This window comes from Canis aureus, chromosome 35 (assembly GCF_053574225.1).
Source record: "Canis aureus isolate CA01 chromosome 35, VMU_Caureus_v.1.0, whole genome shotgun sequence".
Classification (NCBI taxonomy): domain Eukaryota; kingdom Metazoa; phylum Chordata; class Mammalia; order Carnivora; family Canidae; genus Canis; species Canis aureus.
The window spans coordinates 1,620,927-1,644,773 of record NC_135645.1 but is presented as its reverse complement, the minus strand read 5'-3'; the positions used below and the strand labels follow the sequence as shown (position 1 = coordinate 1,644,773).

The 23,847-nt window shown below is 36.9% G+C and overlaps 1 protein-coding gene across 1 annotated transcript in view; it reads left to right on the top strand.

Moving 5' to 3' along the window:
* PIGX (phosphatidylinositol glycan anchor biosynthesis class X) overlaps positions 1–21,671 on the top strand; it is a 29,958-nt gene extending 8,287 nt beyond the window's left edge. Inside the window, exons 5-8 of the mRNA XM_077883768.1 lie at positions 5,993–6,134; positions 16,136–16,349; positions 18,535–18,635; positions 21,092–21,671. Of these exons, the coding sequence (XP_077739894.1) occupies positions 5,993–6,134; positions 16,136–16,349; positions 18,535–18,635; positions 21,092–21,235 (601 nt within the window). The 3' untranslated portion in view covers positions 21,236–21,671. The remainder of the gene's footprint in view (positions 1–5,992; positions 6,135–16,135; positions 16,350–18,534; positions 18,636–21,091) is intronic.
* Positions 21,672–23,847: the final 2,176 nt, after the last annotated feature.

The following is a 23,847-nucleotide window of genomic DNA, read 5'->3' as shown; positions in this document are numbered from 1 at the left end:
AATTGCACTGACCCCTGGTTGGCTGTCTGGGTTCAGTAAGTTCTGCTACTCTTCTCTGGCAGAATTTGCTCCTGGATTCTGTGGTTCATTATTTGGCAGCTTTTTAGCTATGACTGTAAATATTTCATTTACATTCATTGATGTTTTAGCTGAGGTCTTTATGAATAATAAACTCGTCATCTAGGGGATCCCTGGGTGGCGCAGCGGTTTAGCGCCTGCCTTTGGCCCAGGGCGCGATCCTGGAGACCCGGGATCGAGTCCCACGTCAGGCTCCCGGTGCATGGAGCCTGCTTCTCCCTCTCTGCCTGTGTCTCTGCCTGCCTCTCTCTCTCTCTCTCTCTCTCTCTCTCTCTCTGTGACTATCATAAATAAATAAAAATTAAAAAATAAATAAATAAACTCGTCATCTGCATAGGATTATGTTTCCTGGAAATCTACAGCTCCTTTATTCTAGGTCAGCTTTGTTTTCTGGTAAAGCTGTGACAGTGTTAGGACTCGCTTGCCTCTGAAGTTCTTTGTTTTGTTTTGTTTTTAAAGATTTTTTATTTATTTATTCATGAGAGACACAGAGAGAGACAGAGAGGCAGAGACACAGGCAGAGGGAGAAGCAGGCTCCATGCAGGGAGCTCTACGTGGGACTTGATCCCAGGACCCTGGGATCATGACCGGAGCCAAAGGCAAACACTCAACCACTGAGTCACCCAGGTGCCCCTTCTGAAATTCTCTCTGTTTTTTGCTCTTGTAAAGGACTTCTCACTTGAGCTCTCATATTCAACTAGCTGCCTGTGCTTCCCTGTAGTACATTGGTGCTAGGCTATAGTATCATTCTCAATCAGCTGCATTGCATACTTCAGACTTCACTGTTGTATTACCATGATAGACATTTTGGGTTATAGAAGTAGCCACAATGGTACGGTCTTGAAATTCAGGAAACAACTAGGACTGATTTGCCAGCAGCAGACTCTCCCCGAAGTACTAGTTTGAACTGGCATGTCTTATTTACAGCATTTGGCCTGTTGGATCTTGTTGCTCCTCAGTTAGCCAAGTCCAAATTTAAAAGAAGTCCCTAATTTCAGTCTTCTAAATGAATTTTCAGGGTGTGAGGTACCAATTTTTTTTCTTTCTGGGGTTAAGAAACCTGAGATTACACAAGCACCTATGAAGCCAGAGCTTCCAGGCAGCATATGCCAGGCATAGTAGTCAAAGACGACTGAACCTGAGGCTGTGGCTTTGGTGAAGGCAGTGTCGTCTTCTTTTGATTTCTAACTTAATTCCATGTGGTTAGACTCAACATGATTTCAGTCCTTTGAAACTTCTAGAGACTTCTTTTATTGCCCAGAATATAGTTTTTCTTATATAGTGTTCTTTTGTTTGGTAGACCATTCTATGAATGTCAGATAAATATGATTGAAGATTGTTCATGCCTTCTATTATCTTTACTGCTTTTATACTTATTGTATCCATTATTGAGAGAGGGGTATTAAAATCTCTGGCTGTGATTGCAGATTTGTCTATTTATCCTTGAAGTTCTCCCAGGTTTTTGCTGTGAAGGAAAATACACGAATATTTTGAAGCATACAGCATACAGGTGCATACAGCACATTTAGGATTATTGTAGCTTCTTGATGAATTGATCCTTTTATCTTGGTATAATGTCCTTTATCCCTGATAATTTTCCTTGTTCTGAAGTCTGCATTTTTTATGTTAATGTAGCCATTCCATATTTTTATTATTAATGTGTGTCTTATAGACAGCATATAATTGTTGCTATTTTATCCAGTCTGTTAATCTCTACATTCTAATTAGAGTGATTAGAGTATTTACTTTTACTATAAATATTGATTTGGTTGGTTTGGTTTAAATACACCCATCTTGCTACTTTTTTTCCATATGATTTTCTTTTTTTTTTTTATTCTTTTTTAGAGAGGCAGAGTGGCAGGAGGGGTACAAGGAGAAGGAGAGTCTCAGGCAGATTCCTTACTCAGCATGGATCCCGACTCAGGGCATGATCCCATAACCCTGAGATCATGACCTGAGATGAAATCAGGAGTCGGCTCAACCACATGAGCCACCCAGGCACCCCGCTATTTGCTTTTCCACTTGTCCTGGCTAAACTTTTCTCGACTTATTTAGGTAAATTGAATAATTTAAAGCATTCTACTTTATCTCCGTTTTTGGCTTATTAACCCTACCTCTCTTTTTAATTGGTCACTTCAAGGATTTACAGTGGGCAGTTTTAACTTATAGTCTACCTTCCAATATTATTCCATACTGTGAATGATGTGTGAATCTTCTATCAGAATATCGGAATTTCTTTCCCCTCTTGCTCTTTTCTTTCTTTTTTATTTTTTAAAGATTTTATCTATTCATGAGAGATTCTAAGAGAGAGGCAGAGACACAGGCAGAGGGAGAAGCAGGCTCCATGCAGGAAGCCCAACATGGGACTTGATCCCAGCACCCCGGGATCACTCCCTGAGCTGAAGGCAGACACTCAACCGCTGAGCCACCCAGGCATACCTCCCTTCTCTTTTGTGCTTTTGTTGCCATACATATATCAACTTTATATTTTACTTATAAACCCTACTACTGTTATCTTTGCTTCAAATAGTCATATCTTTTTGTTATTATTTAATTATGGTAATACATAATGTAAAATTTACCATTTTTTATTTTATTTATTTATTTAAAAGATGTTTATTTGAGAGAGCAAGAGCACAAACAAGTGGGGGTAAGGGCAGAGGGAGAGAGAGAAGCAGACTCCTAGCTGAGTGTGTAGCTCAACCAGGGACTCAATCCCAGGACCTGGACTCCATGACCTAAGCCAAAGGCAGACTCTTAGCCAACTAGCCACCTAGGTACCCCAAAATTTGCCACTTAAAAACAATTATTTTAAATAGGCTCTTCTCCCAAAATGGGGCTTGAACTCATGATTCTGAGATCAAGAGGTACATGCTCTACCAACTGAGCCAGTCAGGCATCCCCCATCTTAACCATTTTTAATTGTATACTTGACTGGCATTGAGGACATTTGCATTATTGTGTTACCATCACCACCATCTATCCACAGAACTCTTCTCATCTTGCAAAATTGAAGCTCTACCTATTAAAGCCCCCCATTCTCCTCTTTCCCCAGCCCCTGGCAACTACCATTTCACTTTCTATGAATTTGACTACTCTCGATACTTTATATAAGCAGAGTAATACATTATTTGTCACTGGCTCATTTCATGTAAGGTGGTTAAGATTCATCCATGTTAATTTCCTGTGGAATCATCATCCTGTTTTCCTTACTGGCTGTACCAGTTTACATTTCCACCAACAATGCACAGGGTTCCAATTTCTCTATTAATCAAATTTTAAAGCAATTTAAAAATAAATAAAAAGTTCTTATATTTACTCATATACTTATCTTGTGCTCTTCTGTCTTTCTTGTAGATTCTTGTTTCTATCTGATATCATTTTCTTTTTGCCCAAAGAATTTCCTTTACCATTTCTTGAAGTGACAAATTCTCTTTGTTCATATTTGTTTAAGTCTATATTTTGCCATTATTTTTGAAGGATTTTCACTTTGGATATAATTCTATATTGATGGCCTTTTCTTGTTTAATACTTTAAATACGTTGTCCCATTGTCCTCTGGCTTGTTCTTTGTTATTCTCCATAATGTTTGTCCTTTGATGGCTTTTAAGATATTTTTCCCAGTGGCTGGATGATATATCTTGCTGTGGTTTTCTTTGTGTTTATCTTGTTTGGGATTTGTTGAGTTTCTTGGATTTATGGGCTTATTGTGTTCATGAAATTCAGAAAATTTTCAGCCATTAGGTCTTAAATATTTTTTTCTACTACATTCTCTTCTCTTTTTCTAGGACTCTAATTTGATACATATATTAGACCACCTGATATTGTTTAAAGGTCACTGAAACTGTTTCTTTATTTTCTTCCCCCAATTTTTTCTCTGTTCTTCAATTTGGATAGTTTCTGTTGCTTTTGTCACAGTTACTGATCTTTTTTTTCTTTTTTGCAGTATGTAAATGCTTTTAATCATATCTGGATAGTTTTTTTTTTTTTATTTTGAAATTGTATTTTTCATTTCAAAGTTGCATTCAGTTCTTTGTGCATATAAAATGTCTTCTCTTTCCCTCACAGTGTTCATGTAGATCTTTAAACCTTTGAACATGTTGGGCATAATTCAATTTAATGTCCTTTGCTAATTTTGTCAATTCTGTCATTTCTAGGTCTGTTTCTATTGAATGATTTCTTCCTTGGTTATTTGTGGCATTTCACTGATTTTTTGCATCTTTAGTGACCTTTAAAATTAAAAAAAATTTTTTTAAAGATGTATTTATTTATTTGAGGGAGAGGCAGAGAGACCACAAGTGGGGAGGAGGGACATAAGGAGAGAAAAGAGCAGACTCCATGCTGAGTAGGGAACCCAGGACCCTGGGATCATGAGCTGAGCCAAAGGCAGATGCTTAATGGATTGATCCACACAGGTGCCCCTAGTGACTTTTTAAAAAATGATTTTATTAATTATTTATTTTAGAGAGAGAGAGGGAGAGAGCAAGCTTGAGTGGGGAACAGAGAGGGAAGGAGAGAAGATCTCAAGCATACTCCATGCTGAATGTGGAGCTCAACGCGGAGCTCAGACTCATGACCCCAAGATCATGACTCAAGCCAAAACCAAGATGGATGCCCAACCGACTGAGCCACCCAGACACTTCACATGTTTAGTGACTTTTGATGGGGTACTGAACATTGTGAATGTGTAGATTAGATATGAGGATTTTTTAATCTTTTGGCTTATTTTTTCTGTTAGCAGTTACTTGTTTATCGGTTTGATCCTTTTAACTTTTTTTTTTTTTTGTATAGATCTAAAGTTAAAGTGGCCTTTACTGCAAGGTTAATTTAACTGCTAAGGCCTTGTCCTATTGGTATGTCTACCAAAAGCTATGGTCTCTATACTTTGGTTGGTTGGAATGCAAATTTCTCTCGACAGTGTGTGAAACTTTAGAATTTCTCATTTTTTTATGCCCTGGTCATTCTTTGCCCAATCTTTTGGAGTTATACTTTACTTATGCTTTTCTTAGTATTCAACAAAAACTCAAGGGGAATGCAAAACAGATTTCCTCTTCTCTGGAATTTAGCACCTTGACTTCCAGCTACTTCAAGACTCCCTTAACTTCTGTCTCTGTGTTATAATTAAGCAAAACCACCATGTGGTGCTCTGGATTTCCTTCCCTGCATATGGTGTGCCTTCAGACAGAAAGCTGGGACAATTATACATTTAAGTTTATAATCTATTTCAAATTAATACTTGTCTATGGTATGAAGTTGAGGTCAAGGTTCATTTTCTTCCGGGCAGCCTGGGTGGCTCAGCAGTTTAGTGCTGCCTTCAGCCCAGGGCTTGATCCTGGAGACCCAGGATCTAGCCCCATGTCGGGCTACGTGCATGAAGCCTGCTTCTCCCTCTGCCTGTGTCTCTGCCCCCCCGGCCATGTCTCATGAATAAATAAATAAAATCTTTTAAAAAAAGAGGTTCATTTTTCTTCCAAATAGATATCTAGTTATTTCAGTACCATTTGGTTGAAAAGATGCTCCTTTCTCCATCAAATCATGTGGGTATCTTTATTGCCATATGTATGTGTATGTGTTTGTCTTTGAACTCTCTTTCTGTTGATGATTATCTGTTTTCACACTAATACTATACTGTGACTCTTGACAAGAATTTACAAAAGATCTAATGAGTGGTTCTGATATAAATATTTCATTTGGCTTTATAACATTTTGCAAAATAGATTTTGTTTTGTTTTGTTTTTTTTATTTTTATTTTTTAATTTATTTTTATTTTTTTTAAGTGAACATTAAGCAAAATAGATTTTGAATTTGAAATATCATGTTTGCACTAATTTGGATGTAATGTTATGCTGTGTCTTTTAATAATTGAATGAAAAAAATAATTGAAAATATATATTTTAAACATACTTGTCTTACAGAGACCTTTTAATAAAAGTGAAATTTGGAGAGAGCATTGAGGACTTACAGACCTGCCGACTCTTAATTAAACAGTACATCCCGACAGGACTTCTTGTGGATCCGTATGAATTGGCTTCATTACAAGAGAGCAACATAACAGAGGTACAACTATTAGAGGATTTTTTTTTTTTGAGAGAGAAATTATTTTAAGAATGCTATAATTTGAGGATCCCTGGGTGGCACAGCGGTTTGGCGCCTGCCTTTGGCCCAGGGCGTGATCCTGGAGACCGGGGATCGAATCCCATGTCGGGCTCCCGGTGCATGGAGCCTGCTTCTCCCTCTGCCTGTGTCTCTGCCTCTCTCTCTCTCTCTCTCTGTGTGTGACTATCATAAATAAATAAAAATTAAAAAAAAAAGAATGCTATAATTTGGATTAAGGAAAAATAATAGGACAGCATTTTACTGTTTATTAATTTTGTTAAAGTGTATAAAGTAACTTTTTTTTAGGTAGGATGGCTGTATTCTTTAAAAAGTGATTGATATGTGTCAGACTTGTTAGTAATAAGCCGACTAAACTGAGCTAGTTAAATGCTTTTTGTTAGAATGGTTCCTAGTTTTGTGACTAAGAAAATTATATGTCTTTGAGAAGATTTATGATTAATAAATACTGTTTCAGCAGCATTTAACAGTATTGTTAGAGTGACATATACACTAATATCTATATAATTTGGCTGTGGGAAGAAAGGAGGCTGATATTTATCGGATATCTGTATGCCAAATATCTTTTTTTTTTTTTTAATGAAGCAAGATAAGATTAAGCCTTAGAGAAAGATTAGGTCCCATACCCTTTGCATAGATCAATCTTCATAACAACCCTAGAAGTATTACTTCTCCATTTTATAGATAAGGAAACTGAGGCACAGAGAGGCCAGATAACTTATCCAGGATCACATAGGTAAATGGAAGAGCCAAGAGATAAATCTAGTTTTGTCTAATTGCAAAGTTGTTGCTCTTCCCAGAAATCAATTTTATCCCTTAGTTATAGGGTTCTTTGCCTTTTGGCAAGAATCACTTTGGGCCACTTTGTGTGCAGATTATGTCTTCCTGGGAGAGCTTACTTCAGCAGGTCTAGATTGGACCTAAAAGTCTGTTTTTAACAACTCAGATGATTCCTATTAAATTTTGGGAAACATCATCTTTGTTCGTAAGATTATAACCTATATATAAATATAAAAGAGGCAAAATATACTTGGAGTCATTTATGATATCAGTTTATTTCTAATTGTGGTTTAGGTCAATTTCTTCACCTGTTTTAATTAATTAATTACTTATTAGTTTCTTCCTGTGTTCAATTTTTTTGCACATATATAGCAGTTTACATAAATATGTTCACATATGGCAGTCCCAGTACATGTACACATGTCGAAAGACCTCTTTGGTTTTTTCCTCATATGTTTCTTTCCTTCACTGAGTCATAAATTCTGAATGAGGCTTTTAAAATTTCAAATAATAGGTTTTAAATTTAAATGCGGTTCTTGCCTAGAATGACATGGATTGGAATCATATTTAAACTTTGATAAAATTGCCTACCATGTTTTAAGAAAATGGAATTTTGGGACGCCTAGATGCCTCAGGAGTTGAACGTCTGCTTTCAGCTCAGGGCGTGATCCTGGAGTTCCAGGATGGAGTCCTGCATCGGGCTCCCTACAGGGAGCCTGCTTTTCCCTTTGCCTATGTCTCTGCCTCTCTCTCTGTGTCTCTCAGGAATAAATAAATAAAATATTTTTTGTTTTGTAAATTCAAATATATATTTAATAAAAGGAATTTTTTGGCATAGGAGTACCCAAAAAGAGATCACATGCCTACTCTTTTGGTAGGATGAGATTGAGGTATGTACAGATTAATTGTAACAAGAAAACTGGGCGGGCAAAGAATGCCACTCTGGATTGATTGACAAGCTTTTATCTATTTCCTAATTTTCTAATTGTAATTATAAGCCTCTTAAGTGAATTAACTTTTTTCATTTCAAATTGATGTCTCATTTGTGATACACAGATAATCGGAATTTGATTTCTTGATATTTGCGGTGCTATTTCTGTCTAGCTGAGTTGAGACCGTGGTCCAATTCTTTGTGCAGAGAAACTTTGTCTCAACAAGTGGTATTAAATGATGGGTATGACTGGATAGAAGGAAATGTATATGTAAGGAATGATTGGTACTTATAATTTAGATTGAGATCTTGAATATTCCATGAGATAAAATTTTTGACTACAGCAAATAGAACACTGGATTCAAATTAAAGGAGTGATGGTAGCAATAAAATGTTTTGTAAGGAGTTTGTGATGGTTTGTGAGCAATTTGTAAATAAAGACAAGCCTTAAACAGAGGTACCATGAGTAAGGTACTTCAAATGAATCTCCTTGCATTTTTAGGTAGGGCTATTTGATATTTGTATTCAAAATCTCTCACGTTCTTTGAAAACAGCATAATATTAGATTGAAGCATATGAAATTGGTGTTCTATAAGTCAAAATGGAAATGCTATGTTTTTGAAATCCTGTTTTACTCAATTAAAATAGGTAGTATTAGGACTTATACCCTGACCACGTTGGAAGACAGGGACCAGATTTACTATCCCATTTGTAACAACCAAGAAATAGACAAAATATATGAAATAATGGAAAAAAATAATTGAATATCAGGCAGTGAGGGCAGTGATATCTGGAATAAATGGGAAATAAATAAGGTGAGCTCTATGACTGTCTCAGCTTATTGCTTTGGAGAGTGTCAGGCTGTAGTACAGGGAACAGGAACCCAAGCAGAGCCTGGTGACCTTCCTGAGTTGAGAAGATGAAGGTGAAATTCTGGGGAGACCAAGGCCACTAGAATTCACAAGGCAGTGTAGTAAAGAGAAGAAAATTGTACAGAGACAACTCCAGAGATCCATAAAAGGTTCCCCTCAAGTACATAGTCGAGTATTGATTAGTGCATGTATGTGAAGAAAGTACTTGTTGCTGGGGAAAAAAACATATGAAAAAATTAGAGGCTGGGCAGCCCAGGTGACTCAGTGGTTTAGCCCAGGGTGCGATCCTGGAGACCCGGGATTGAGTCCCATGTCAGGCTCCCTGCATGGAGCCTGCTTCTCCCTCTGCCTCTGTCTCTGTCTCTGTCTCTGTCTCTCTCTCTCTCTCTCTTTCTGTGTCAAATAATAAAATAAAATCTTTAAAAAAAAATAGAAAGAATTAGAGGTTACAGTGTCTGACAGTCACATGGGGCCGGTGGTAGTGTCTGTTCCCAGCAGTCATGCTAAGAAAAGCCTCATAATTCTTTGGGCATTAGGTAAACAGAAGAACTTTTACTCAGTAGTGAATGGTACTGGCCCTAGGCTGAAGATCATGGCAGTCCTGTTTGATAAATCGTAAAAGCACGATCTTCAAAAAATCAGGCTGTTTGCAAGTATAAATTTACTGCATACAAGCAAAGATCAAGACTACTTATAGGAATGTAGAAATATCCAGCCCCCAACAAGATCAAGATCACAATTTTTTGATTGTAACAAAAAATTAGATGCAAAGATGGGGGAAAATCTGGCCTGTAAAGAGGAGATAAATGAACCAATCAAAACCAATCCAGAACTGACCCAGATGTTCAGACAAGCCATGAAAACAGTTATTATAACTGTATTCCATATGTTCAAAAAATTAAGTATAGATGTGGAAGATAAAGGATACCATTAAACTTGTGAAGTTTAAGACTATAGTATATGAGAGAGAAAATATTCTGGATAAAATTAATGGCATCTCAAACATTGTAGAAGAAAAGATTAATAGACTTGAAGACACAGCAATAGAAACTACCTAAAACAAAAAAATAGTAACATAAAAAGTGAATGAAGTAATAGTTGTGGGACAACTTCAAATGGCCTACTACACCTGTGATTGAATGATCTTGAAGAGAAATCTCTACCCCTATGTTCCTCGCAGCATTATTCACAATAGACAAACTATGGAAGCAACCTAAGTGTCCATCAACAGATAAGTGGATAAGAAAATATGTACGTGAATATATATAATGGGACGTTATTCACCTATAAAAAAGAAGAAAATCCTGCCATTTGCTACAATACACATGAACCTTGCACTGGTGGTTTTGGCATATATTTAGGAAATCTACTGGCATCCAGACATTGTCCAGTTTACCTTCAATTGTCAGAGTATGATGTCCAAAAATATTTTTCTGTTACTTTATTTATTTATTTATTTATTTATTTATTTATTTATTTATTTTAGTTTAGTTTAGTTTAGTTAGAACACGTGTGCAGATGACTGGGTGTGGAAGGCAGAGGGAGAGAGGAGAATCTTAAGCGGCTCCACACCTAGTGCAGAGCCCACCACAAGGCTTTATATCAACACCCTGAGATCAAGACCTGAGCTAAATCAAGAGTAAGATATTTGAGACATCCTGGTGTCCCTTTTTCTGTTGTTTTAAATCTAAATGACATACACACCAGCTCTCTGAGTTTTTGATCACATATCAATGATGTACGTACTTGTACAATTTTTCCCTTTTCCTGTTGTAGCTAGGTTTTAAGAAACTCATAGTCAAAACTCAAATTGTTTGTGGATTAGCTTGTGCGGGTTCTTAATTGATCTTTGTTTAAAATGGATTTGAGTCTTTGTTGAAGTTCACGTAAAAAAAATGATTCTCATTCTAAAAAATGAGATACGAGTCACATACATGAAATTCACCCTTATGAAATGTACAATTTAGTAGGTGTTTTTTTTTAGAGATGGGGAAGGGGAGGGACAGAGGGAGAGAGAATCTTTGTTTTTTTTAATTTTTTTTTTTTTTAAGAATTTATTCATGAGAGACACAGAACGAGAGAGAGAAAGAGAGAGAGAAAGAGAGAGAGAGGTAGAGACACAGGCAGAGGGAGAAGCAGGCTCTATGCAGGGAGCCCGACCTGGGACTCAATCCAGGGTCTTCAGGATCACACCCTGGGCCGAAGGTGGTGCTAAACCACTGAGACACCGGGGCTGCCCGAGAGAGAGAATCTTAAGCACCCTGCTCCCATACCCAGTACAGAGCCCAACTCGGGCTCACGACTCTGAGATCATGATCTGAGCCAAAATCAAGAGTCAGGCACTTAACCAACTGAGCCACCCAGGTGCCCCTAATGTAGTTGTTTTCAGTATATTCATAAAATTGTACAACAATCACAACTATTTAATTCTAGAATATTTTTAGTACTTGCAAAGAAACCCATATAGGGCTGATTTTTGAGGTTTAGATGCCCAGTGTATTTGAACCATCACCAAATAATTCATTGACCAGCATAGCCCTCTCTGAAGGCCAAATTACTCTTTCTGTCTGCCTAATTTTCATTATATCCCAGTTTCCTTTTTTTTTTTTAAAGGTTTTATTTATTCATGTAAGACAGAGAGGGAGAGAGAGAGGCAGAGACACAGGCAGAGAGAGAAGCAGGTTCCATGCTGGGAGCCCAAAGTGGAACTCAATCTCCTGGACTATGCCCTGGGCTGAAACCAGGCGCCAAACCGCTGAGCCACCCAGGGATCCCCTATATCCCAGTTTCAATTCACATTAAAAAATTCTCCATTTCTGGGAAGTTACCATATGTTTATTTCTATGGAAAAAATAAACAATAAGTAAAAAATAAAAAACCTCAATATTTAGAGAAATTGAAGATCATAGTACCATCATAAATTCTAAATACCACAATCAGGAATATACATTATGCCATTTCTACTTATTATGCTTAATTTTAGCTACAGGCATATCTCCCTTAATTGTGCTTCACTTTATTACACTTTGCAGATATGGTGGGGGGAGGTTTTGTTTTTTGTTTTTTACAAATTGAAGATTTGTGGCCAACTGTGATTGAGCAAACCTATCAATGTCAGTTTTCCAACAGCATTTGCTCACTTTATGTCCCACTGTCACATTTTGGTAACAGTTGGAATGCTTCAAACTTTTCCATTATTATATTGGTTATGGTGATTTTTTTTTTAAGATTTTATTTATTTATTCATAGACACAGAGAGAGAGGCAGAGACACAGGCAGAGGGAGAGGGAGAAGCAGGCTCCATGCAGGAAGCCCGATGTGGGACTTGATCCCAGGTCTCCAGGATCACACTCCAGGCTGCAGGTAGCACCAAATCGCTGCGCCATCAGGGCTGCCCCGGTTATGGTGATTTGTGATCAGTGATTATAACTTACTGAAAGTTTAGATCCTAGTTAGAATTTCTTAAAGATATTTAACTATCTTTAAGTTAAGGTATGTGCATTGTTTGTTTGTTTTTTTGACATAATGCACAGTTAATAGACTACAATATAGTATAAATGTAACTTTTATTTGTATTGGGAAGCCAAAAGATTCATCTGCCTCACTTTATTTTGGTGGTCTAGAACCAAACCCATAATATCTCTAAGGTATGCCTGTAGCCAAACTAGGCTATTTTGTTTTGTTTAACCTAGTTGAATAAGGGAGTCCATTTGACCTGGCTTTGAATTTTGGCTCCTCTACTTACTAGATTGTTTACTCTGATACTTTGTTTGCTCATTTATATAATAGGGCTAATAGTTCCTACCAAATGGGGTCCTTGTGAAAAGAGATAATGTATATAATGTATATAAACCATTTAATGAAATACTTATCAATATAAGAAGTACTCAAAGAAAGATATCTTTATTATTATCAAGTCATATATACATAAGGTAGAAAATTAGATGTTCGCAAGATTTAGAAAAATTTGGGCTGTTTGTTTTCTTTAATTTACGTGTAATTTTTTTTTTTAAGATTTTATTTATTTATTTATGAAAGACACAGATAGAGAGGCAAAGACACAGGCAGAGGGTGAAGCAGGCCCCATCCAGGGAGCCCGATGTGGAACTCGATCTCGGGTCCCCAGGACCACGCCCTGGGCTGAAGGTGGCACTAAACTGCTAAGCCACCGGGGCTGCCCTAAGTCTTAATTTTTAAAAAAGTATATATATTGGGGCAGCCCCAGTGGCTCAGCAGTCTAGCGCCGCCTTCAGCCCGGGGAGTGATCCTGGAGACATGGGATCGAGTCCCACGTTGGGCTCCCTGCATAGAGCCTGCTTCTCCCTATGTCTCTGTCTCTGTCTCCCTCTCTCTCTCTCTCTCTCTGTGTCTCTCATGAATAAATAAATAAAATATTTTTTAAAAAGTATATATATTTATCTTCTATATATAGATAAATATCTCATAGAAATAAGACTGCTAAAAAGCTTTAAAAAAAAGACTGCTAAAAAGCTAATGCAATTTTTGGCTAAAGAAGTGGTGCAGTGGTTTAGCGCCGCCTGCAGCGTGGGGTGTGATCCTGGAGACCCGGGATCGAGTCCCACGTCGGGCTCCCTGCATGGAGCCTGCTTCTCCCTCTGCCTGTGTCTCTGCCTCTCTCTCTGTCTCTCTCATAAATAAATAAATAAAATCTTTTAAAAAAAAAATTAAAAAAAAAAAAGAAGAATATTACTACTGTGTTCCTTGAGTGTTTCCAAATGTAACTAATATGATAAATGATTTGGAAACTATGTCATAAGAAACCCAAGAGACAGGGATGAGCACTGGGTGTTACACTATACGTTGGCAAATCGAACTCCAATAATATAAAAATATAATATATACAAAATCGAACTCCCAATAATTCAAATATAAAAAATATACTATATATATATATATATACACACACACACACACACACACACACACACACACACACAAACACAAAAACCCCAAGAGAACCAGGACTATTTCTCTAAGGGCAAGAAAATTTAGTGGAGATGTTTGAGTGTCCCTTAGTGAAAGAAGGAACAGATTTATTGTAGATACTGTAAATAAGGACAGTTATGAATATTGTAGGCCAGAACATTAGATTTCTACTTATAAAAAAGGAATAGGGGAATGCCTGGGTGGTGCATTTGGTTGAGCCTTTGACTCTTGGTGTCCACTTAGGTTATAAGCTCCAGGATGTGGGATTATATTCAGCACCAGGAATGTTTGGGACTTTATTCCTTTCCCTCTGCCCCTCCCCCACCATTCTTGTTCTTTCTCTCAGATAAATAAATCTTAAATAAAGGAAAAAGGAATAACCTTTTAACAGTAGATAAAATGATATGACTCAAAGTAATAACCTCCCTCTTAGTCATTGACAGTATTCTAGCAGTGACTGGATCCTTAAACAATGCCCTCATTGGGACAGTGGTTTAATTTGATCACCTTTAGTTTATTATGACTCATAAGGTTATATAACTCCTTGGCCTTTGCCAATGAATTTTTTATGGCCCTTGCCAATGAATATTTTTATTCCTTTGATTAATAGAGAAGGAAAAACATGTGAAAAAATACATCACTTGGTATCACAGGAGAATTGAAATGTTTGGCCTTATGGGAAGAAGTTAATTCTTATTTTTTCTTGGAGATATGTCGGGTTTCACATAGAGAATCTAGAGACAGATTGTATATTTATACCTCTGTACACACACACGTACACACACTCATAGATGATATAGTGCCTATATATGTGTGTGTAAATACATATAAGTGTGCCTGTGTCTGTGTGTTTATACATAAATATGTGTGAATGATATATAAATATAATATATACACACATTATAATTTAGGACTAATTTCTGCTGTATATGCATTTTTTACTTTTAGTGTAGAATACCCATTTTTTAAAAAAGATTTTTTTATTCATTTGAGAGAGAGCATGCATGAGCAAAAGCAAGCAGCAGGGAGGGACAGAGGGAGAAGGAGAAGCAGACTCCCTGTTGAGCAAGGAGCCCAACACAGGGCTCAATCCCAGGACTTTGGGATCATGACTTTGAGCCAAAAGCAGCTAGTTACTTAACCAACTGAGCTACCCAGGTGCCTGTAGAATACCTTTTTTATTTTATTTTATTTGTTGTATTTATTTTATTTATTTTTATTGAGAGAGAGTGGCAGAGGAGAGGGGAGATGGGGAAGCAGGCTCCCCACTGAGCAGGGAACCCCATGTGAGGTTGAATCCCAGGACCCTGGGATCATGACCTAAGCCAAAGGCAGATGCTTGGGGATCCTTGGGTGGCTCAGCGGTTCAGCACCTGCCTTTGGCCCAGGGTGCGATCCTGGAGTTCCAGCATCAAGTCCCACATCAGGCTCCCTGCATGGAGCCGGCTTTTCCCTCTGCCTGTGTCTCTGCCTCTCTCTCCCCCTATGTCTATCATGAATAAATATATAAAATCTTTAAAAAACAAAACAAAACAAACAAACAAAAAAAAACGAAGGCAGATGCTTAACCAACCAACTGAGCCACCCAGGCACCCCATAGAATACCTATTTTAAAATGGTCTTTGACCATATTAATTTTGCAAAGAACCATTTACTATTTTTCTATAAACTTTTTATACCTAATAGAGGAAGAGTGCTGACCTTTGCTTTGACTTCCTGACCACAGTGCTCTGTCTTACTCACTGCCATCTTGCCTGCTTCTCTGAAGAACAGGAAATTACCAGAATGATACCAATCATTGCAAACTAATACTAGGTTAACTGTTTTTGTCATAGTTTTCATATTTATTAAATAATGCTCTATATTCACAGAATTTCTTTTCATAGTACCTGTTTTGTTACCTAAACAAAAATTGATAAGAATATTACAAATACATAATTTTTGTTATGGAGAAATTTCATACTCTAGAGTACGATTTTCTCAGTTTACTTTTAGTAAACAAACTTTTATTTATTTTTTAAATTTTTAAATTTTTTATTTGTTTTTAAAATTTTTATTTATTTATGATAGTCACAGAGAGAGAGAGAGAGAGGCAGAGACACAGGCAGAGGGAGAAGCAGGCTCCATGCAGGGAGCCCGATGTGGGATTCGATCCCGGGTCTCCAGGATCGCGCCCTGGGCCAAAGGCAGGCGCCAAACTGCTGCGCCACCCAGGGATCCCAGTAAACAAACTTTTAATAAACACAGATCACATCTTGTGTTTTCTATTTAAAATTGAGGATAGAATGAAACAAATTATTTGTGAGGATAGTCAATTTGACATTTCTGTTCATTTGTATAGCAGTCTTCTTTTATTTATTAATCTTCCCCATTCATTTCTTCTTCTGGATTAATATCTCTTTTCTTTTTGACAGGCTGTGATGGTTTCGGAAGATTTTAATATAGAAGCTCCCAATTATTTGTCCAAGGAATCTGAAGTTCTAATTTACGCCAGACAAGATTCACAGTGCATTGACTGTTTCCAAGCTTTTTTGCCTGTGCACTACCGCTATCATCGGCCACATAGTAAAGATGGGGAAACCTTTATTGTGGTCAATAACCCTGATTTATTGATGTATTGTGACCAAGGTGAGGGTTGCAAGTCTTTTCTGAGAGTTGAAAATAAAAATATAGGTATGGTGGCAAGTCTGAAGTCCAGGACAGGGATGACAAATGCAAGTTTCTTTTTTCTTTCTTTTTTAACTTTTTGATTGTAAAATAAACCATAGATAAAGAAAAAACTTCACATATAGTTTAGTAAATTATCATAAGGTAAATACCCTTGTAACTCCCACCCAGGTAAAGAAATAGAACTTTGCCATTCACCCTAGTTGCAGTTCTGTGTGTCCTGTCTAAATCATAACCTCTTCCTTTTCTTTAAGACTAACCCACATCCTGACTTTTAATCACTTATTTATGTTTCTTTATACTTTTTTCACCCAAGTGGGCATTCTTAGTAAAGCTTCGTCTTCCCCATTTAAAGAAGTGTATTTCCATTGTTTGTTAATTTATAGGTTTCCTCCTCTTACCCTTTGTTTTTTTAAATTCACCTGTCTAGAAACCTGGGTCATTTGACCTATCTAGTTTCTCATAGTTCGAGTTTTGGTGATTGTACTTGTGCTGTTCATCTATATTTCCTGGAAATTGGCTGCTGGCTCCAGAGGTGTGATCGGATTCAGCTTTGATCTTTTTGACAAAACTAGGTGGTGCTGTGTTCTTTTATGACCACACATACAATGGTGTGTTTCTTTTTGTTTGACCATTGATCCTCTGCCCCTGTGCTGCTTTTTCTCTTCATGCTGAATTGCAGGACTTGCAGCTGATGATGCTTTTGTCTCCACTTGCATAGATTTTTGTGTTTGAGGGGATATTTTATTTATTTTATTTTATTTTATTTTATTTTAATTAATTAATTAATTAATTTATGATAGTCACACAGAGAGGGATTGAGAGAGAGAGAGAGAGGCAGAGACATAGGCAGAGGGAGAAGCAGGCTCTATGCACCGGGAGCCTGATGTGGGATTCGATCCCCGGTCTCCAGGATCGCGCCCTGGGCCAAAGGCAGGCGCTAAACCGCTGTGCCACCCAGGGATCCCTTATCTTTTTTAAAAATATTTTATTTATTTATTCATGACAGAGAGAAAGAGAGAGAGAGAGAAGCAGAGACACAGGCAGAGGGAGAAGCAGGCTCCACACAGGGAGCCCGATGTGGGACTGGATCCTGGGTCTCCAGGATCACACCCTGGGCTGAAGGTGGTGCTAAACCGCTGTGCCACCGGGGCTGCCCTGAGGGGATACTTTAACACCTAATTTGGTTATAAATGTTGGCCATGAGTTTTTGGTTTCAGGTGTAATTGTTCTGTTTTTATGTGTGCATTTGAGTAAATTAAAAAAAAAAAAACAACTATGCTTCCCCATTTTCACTCCTCCTGGAATCAAGACTTTAAGAAGCCCCTTTCAGATTTCGGTTCTTTGTATCTCCAAATTTGGGTTGATTAGAATATTCACAAATCAGTAGCATTAAAGACTGGGAGATAGGAAGTTTTTAATCATACTTTGCTGCCATCATACATTTCATGATGAAAAAATGTAAAATGTTCAATTTTGTTAGATTCGTTCATCCAACCTAGTTTTCTTTCTTTTAATTACTTTAAAGTTTGAAAAAGTGCCTTCTTGGGACGCCTGGGTGTCTCAGCAGATTGAGCATCTGCCTTCCGCTCAGGGTGTGATCCCTGGGGTCCTGGGATCGAGTCCTACATCAGGCTCCCTGCGTGGAGCCTGCTTCTCCCTCTGCCTATGTCTTTGCCTCTCTCTGTGTCTCATGAATAAATAAATAAAATCTTTAAAAAAAAAAGTGTTCTCTCTTGAGAGAGCCTCTGGGGTTCTGATATTGTTTATTTGTTTTGGTCTGAATGTTCTTTATATGGGTCTGTTTAGTCTGGAAATTTTTTATTTGTGTGCTTAGGATATGTTCATTTTTCTGAATATATGTTAAACTTTAAAAAAAGTTTAAGTTAACATTTTTAAAAAGTAGCTCCTACTAAATGGGATTTGTTAAGATGTCATGCTTAACTTCTGCACAATCTTGGTAGTTTGTAATTTCTTAGGCATCCACTTATAACAGGCTGCTGAAATAAAACAGAACGTGATGGATGGATTCAGGTCACGTACATTGTGTAGCAAAGTGATTACTTATATCTCAACATGAAAGACTCACCCAGCATCTAGTCCAGATACAGGTTTTCTGATATGATGATCTACCACTTTTTCTCAGAATTGCCAATTTTGAAATGCTGGGCTCAGTCACAAGTAGCAGCTCCTTGTACTTTGAAGAATAAGGATATCTGCCAGTGGAACAATATGAAATATAAATCTGTAAGTTAATATTTTATGTTGTTTTTCGATCATACTGCATTATTTAAAACTCAATGTTTCTTCCACATTTAAGGGATTAGCATTTTATATTCTACCTTTGAAAGTTGTGTTCTATTTGTTTTTAATGTTGTTCCTTTGCTACTAATGGCAACAGTGGTTCCTCATTTCTAGAGAATCATAGAGTCATTTAATTTGGGGACTGGAGCTTTAGGGTTAATTCATGCCTCATTGGTCTAGAGTCTTAGTATAGCTAATACTATATTACGCTTTTTAAAGGGGTGGCAATGAAAAACACTGGTTTGTCCAGGTTTTACATTATCTAGAAAAATGTTTTGATGGTTGATGTCAAATAAATTACTGCCTATGTTTTCTTCCAGGAGTTTGATGGTTTCATGTCTCACATTTAGGTCTTTAATCCATTTTGGGTTCATTTTTATGTGTAGTGTAAGAAAGTGGTCCAATTTCATTCTTGGTTCTACTTCATTAATACAACTTTATTTAGAACTATTTATTAATTTTAAAACAAAATAAATTAGTTGACTTCATTATATTGAACAGAACAAGTGAGAAAAGGAAAATAAAGACTCCCAAGTAGTAGTAATACAACTGTGATAAAGTTTCTACATAGTTGTATTGCTATTTATATATCTAAATCCAGGTTGTGGCTGGCCATTTTTATACTTTTGATCTCCAGCCCTGTTTTCAGTTAATAAATTAGGTAAGTATTCTTACTTCATTAACAGTGGCTTTGTCTAAGGAGTGTACAGTTTTCTGTTTACCTTCTTTAGTTAACATGGTTGTCTTTGCTCTCTTCAGAGTGGCAAATCTTACACAGCCATCTCTTTTCTTTCTCTCCTTTATCTGTCCTTTCCTTCCTCTTTTTTGAGCTGCATTTTAACTGATAGTTTTAATGTCTGTTTCTCTTTGTCCCTAATTCTAAGGCCTCCTTTCTTTGATTGAATAGCATAATCAGTGTCATCATTTTTACAATTTACTTTTATAAGGAATCAAATTGAGTCTGCAACAAAAGTAAAATACATTTAAAATGTTAATGAAACCAACAGACAGCCTGTCAGATAAACATAAAGCAGATTTGCTCATACGTGCTATTGGGGATATAATATTTTTCTTGGCGTTGTTTTGAAGTCTGTCTACCAGCTAGCTTAGAAAACAACTACTTAAGCTAAAGGCTCACTACAAACCACTGCTATTTTGCAGTGGGGAACTCTGAGAAATGACAATTGGTATGACGTATGACTGTGCTAATATCTTTTGCAATGTAAAGTTGTTTTTGAGTAGATTTCCATTACCAAATGGAACCCAAATCTTTTTTCAAACTCTAAAATACATCTGGAGATTAACATGTGATTTTCTTATTTGAGTGAAGAGTATAATTAGTATTTACGATTTATTAATATACTGGTAGTGTGCATTATGACAAAATAAGTAATTACCTTATTAAAACATTCTGAATTCATTTGTCTTTTAGACTATGTAACTTGAAATAAGAGGTCATAATTAAGCCCTTTGAAGTATGTGTGTGTGTTAACATTTCTTGTTTATATATATATACCAGAAAACTACGTGACCATTACTAAAGTAGTGATCTACACTAAGGCTTGTTGGTTTAAGACACTATTTTTTTAAAAGATGAATTTCAGATTAACAATCAACATAATTTCAGATTATGTTGATAAAATTTGTTTTGGATGTGAAATTATACTCCAGATATTTATAAAAAGGAACCAAAAATAAAAGCATTCCTAAGTTACCTAAATTTTAATGTTTTTAAAAACCTATTTTAAACCATAAAATTTTCTAGAGTTTCTAATTGACCCCTTTATTTTCAAAACCAAGGGAAAATAGAGACTAAGTTGAACATAGGAGAACTTGTATTGCTGGGCAGGCCGACAACAACTTTGATGTTTTAACAGTAAAAGACACATTCAGTTCTGTAATTTGTGAATAACAGACTTTTAAAAGCTATTTTGGAGAGAGAAACAGCAAAACAGGAGTGAATGGATACCTTAGCTTTGTTGTTGTTTTAATGTTCTTCCTTTAGAGCTTTAACTGAGAGAGAACTCTGTATTCTAATATGAAATATAGTAAAAGGAAGTAAATGTTCATATTGATTACAGAGGTGACAATGGGAGATAGCCAGCATCTGGTAGAAAGTAAAAAAAAAAAAAAAAGTCTAAACTAATGAGAATTTAAGGATTATTGTGGGAATTAAGTCTGATTGTTACATTAAATGAAATATTGAATCTAAAAGAATAAAAAAAATCTAAAAGAATCACTCAAACAATAATGTTACATGTGGTGTAGCCTTGGGTCTGGTGTAGCATTGGGTGAAAGATAGTAAAAGAAAAAAATTAAAAATCAAAGAAATAGTGGTCTCACCTCAGGGCATGCATTTTAAATGTCTCTAACATCTCCCTCTCTCTCTTTTTCTCTAGGTATTTAAGAATGTGACTCTACAGGTTCCAGTGGGACTGACTATACATACCTCTTTAGTATGTTCTGTGACTCTGCTTATTACCATCCTGTGTTCTACTTTGATCCTTTTGGCTATTTTCAAATATGGCCATTTTTCCCTATAAGTTTTATAGTTTTATGGAGTTAAATGCTTTCCATAAATCCTTTTTTTCTTTTTTTTTTTTTTACTTTCCATAAATCTAAATAAGACCTGTTTACTTGTGATTAGAAGTGTTCTTTTAGATTTATGTCATTATTTTTGTCTTTATCTATGGCTAAAATTCTGTCTCCTAGAGGAAATTTTGGACCGATTTTAAACCAATTCCAAAAGTTAGTCCTCTATGGTAGAGACCTTTAATAATCTTCAAGCAAGTGCCAATAGAGGAAACTTAATTTTGTTAAATAAATATTTATTTTGTGAGAAGTGATTTTATCTTAATTTCGGTTACGAAAATGAGTATGTATTAGAGACAAATTACTCTCATTTTATGAATAAAAACATTTTAATTTCAACTAAAAATTGAGAAAATCATTATAAATAAATAAAATATTTTGGATGAATCAGTTTATTTAAACATTAATTGTATGAGAATATTAAAGTTTATCATCCAGAGTGTAAAGAAAGTAAAGTAGAAAAGCTAAGAAATTACTGGAGCAGCCCCGGTGGCGCAGCGGTTTAGCGCCGCCTGCAGCCCAGGGCGCGATCCTGGAGACCCGGGATCGAGTCCCACATCAGGCTCCCTGCATGGTGCCTGCTGCTCCCTCTGCCTGTGTCTCTGCCTCTCTCTCTAGCTGTGTCTCTATGAATAAATAAATAAAAATCTTTAAAAAAAAAAAAAGAAAAGTTAAATTATTAATATCAAGTTTGGTTATTCCTTTTTTTTTTTTTTTAAGATTTTATTTATTCATGAGAGACAGAGAGAGAGAGAGGCAGAGACACAGGCAGAGGGAGAAGCAGGTTCCATGCAGGGAGCCCGATGAAGGACTCGATCCTGGCCCCTGGGATCACGGTCTGAATCAAAGGCAGACACTTAACCAACCGCTAAGCTACTCAGATGTCCCTCTCCTTTTGTATTTTATTATACTCTTTTGAATATATGAATTGGCAAAGGGCTAGATGAAACCAAGTACGAAGAGTTTTGATTTAATACTGAATTTGCGGGATCCCTGGGTGGCGCAGCGGTTTGGCGCCTGCCTTTGGCCCAGGGCGTGATCCTGAAGACCCGGGATCGAATCCCACGTCGGGCTCCCGGTGCATGGAGCCTGCTTCTCCCTCTGCCTGTGTCTCTGCCTCTCTCCCTCTTTGTGTCTCTCATGAATAAATAAATAAAATCCTTTAAAAAAAAAATAATACTGAATTTGCCAGGAAGACCATTGAGATTGTCATTTTAGAAGATGGTTTAAGTTGTACATTTACAAAAAATATCTTTTTTGTATCTTTTGTTCCATGCCAAATGTGGGGCTTAAACTCATGACCCTGAGATCAGGAGTCCTATGCTTTACCAATTGAGACAGGCAGACACCCCTCTTTTTTGTATTTTCAGTGATTTTTTTTTTTAAACAAAAGCTCTTGTTCTACTATTTTTTTTGGGGGGGGGGCGGAAACTAGGGGGAAAAGTGCCCTTAGCTAATTAAAAAATAAAAAGGCAAGAGACACTTGGCTGGCTGAGTCAATGGAGTATGTGACTCTTGATCTTGGGATTGTGAGTTTTTTTTTTTGTTTGTTTTTAAGTTTTTTTTTTAAGTTTTTTTTTTTTTTTTTTTTCTTTTTATTTATGATAGTCACAGAGAGAGAGAGAGGCAGAGACACAGGCGGAGGGAGAAGCAGGCTCCATGCACCGGGAGCCCGATGTGGGATTCGATCCCGGGTCTCCGGGATCGCGCCCTGGGCCAAATGCAGGCGCCAAACCGCTGCGCCACCCAGGGATCCCCGGGATTGTGAGTTTGAACCCCACACTGGGTGTAGAAATTACCTAAAAATAAAATCTTGAGGGCAGTCCCGGTGGTGCAGCGGTTTGGCGCCGCCTGCAGCCTGGAGTGTGATCCTGGAGACCCCGGATCGAGTCCCACGTCGGGCTCCCTGCATGGAGCCTGCTTCTCCCTCTGCCTGTGTCTCTGCCCCTCTCTCTCTGTGTCTATGAATAAATAAATAAAATCTTAAAAAAAATAAAAATAAAATCTTGAAAAAAATAAAAAGGCAAGTATGTCCTGCTTATTTAGAGCAATGCATTCAGGACAAGCATGTTCTAAAATAGAAGCCATTAACCAGGGCATATTGACAATGTTTGTTTCATAGAGTAATAGAATGATACACATTTATATATGGTAGTACTGCTTAATTTTCTAAAACGTTCTGGTATTTTTATGAGAATAAATCATTTATAATTTGACATGTATGACCTGACTAGTCATAACAGTTCATTTTGAAGGTGTGTTTAAGAAGTTAAAAATTGAGGGATCCCTGGGTGGCGCAGCGGTTTAGCGCCTGCCTTTGGCCCAGGGCGCGATCCTGGAGACCCGGGATCGAGTCCCACGTCGGGCTCCCGGTGCATGAAGCCTGCTTCTCCCTCTGCCTATGTCTCTGCCTCTCTCTCTCTCTCTCTCTCTCTGTGTGACTATCATAAATAAAAAAAAAAATTAAAAAAAAAAAGAAGTTAAAAATTGAAAAAGGCAATCAAATGCCATAAAACAAATATTAGAGATGACTAAAATTTCAAGCCCAGTCTAATTTTATACT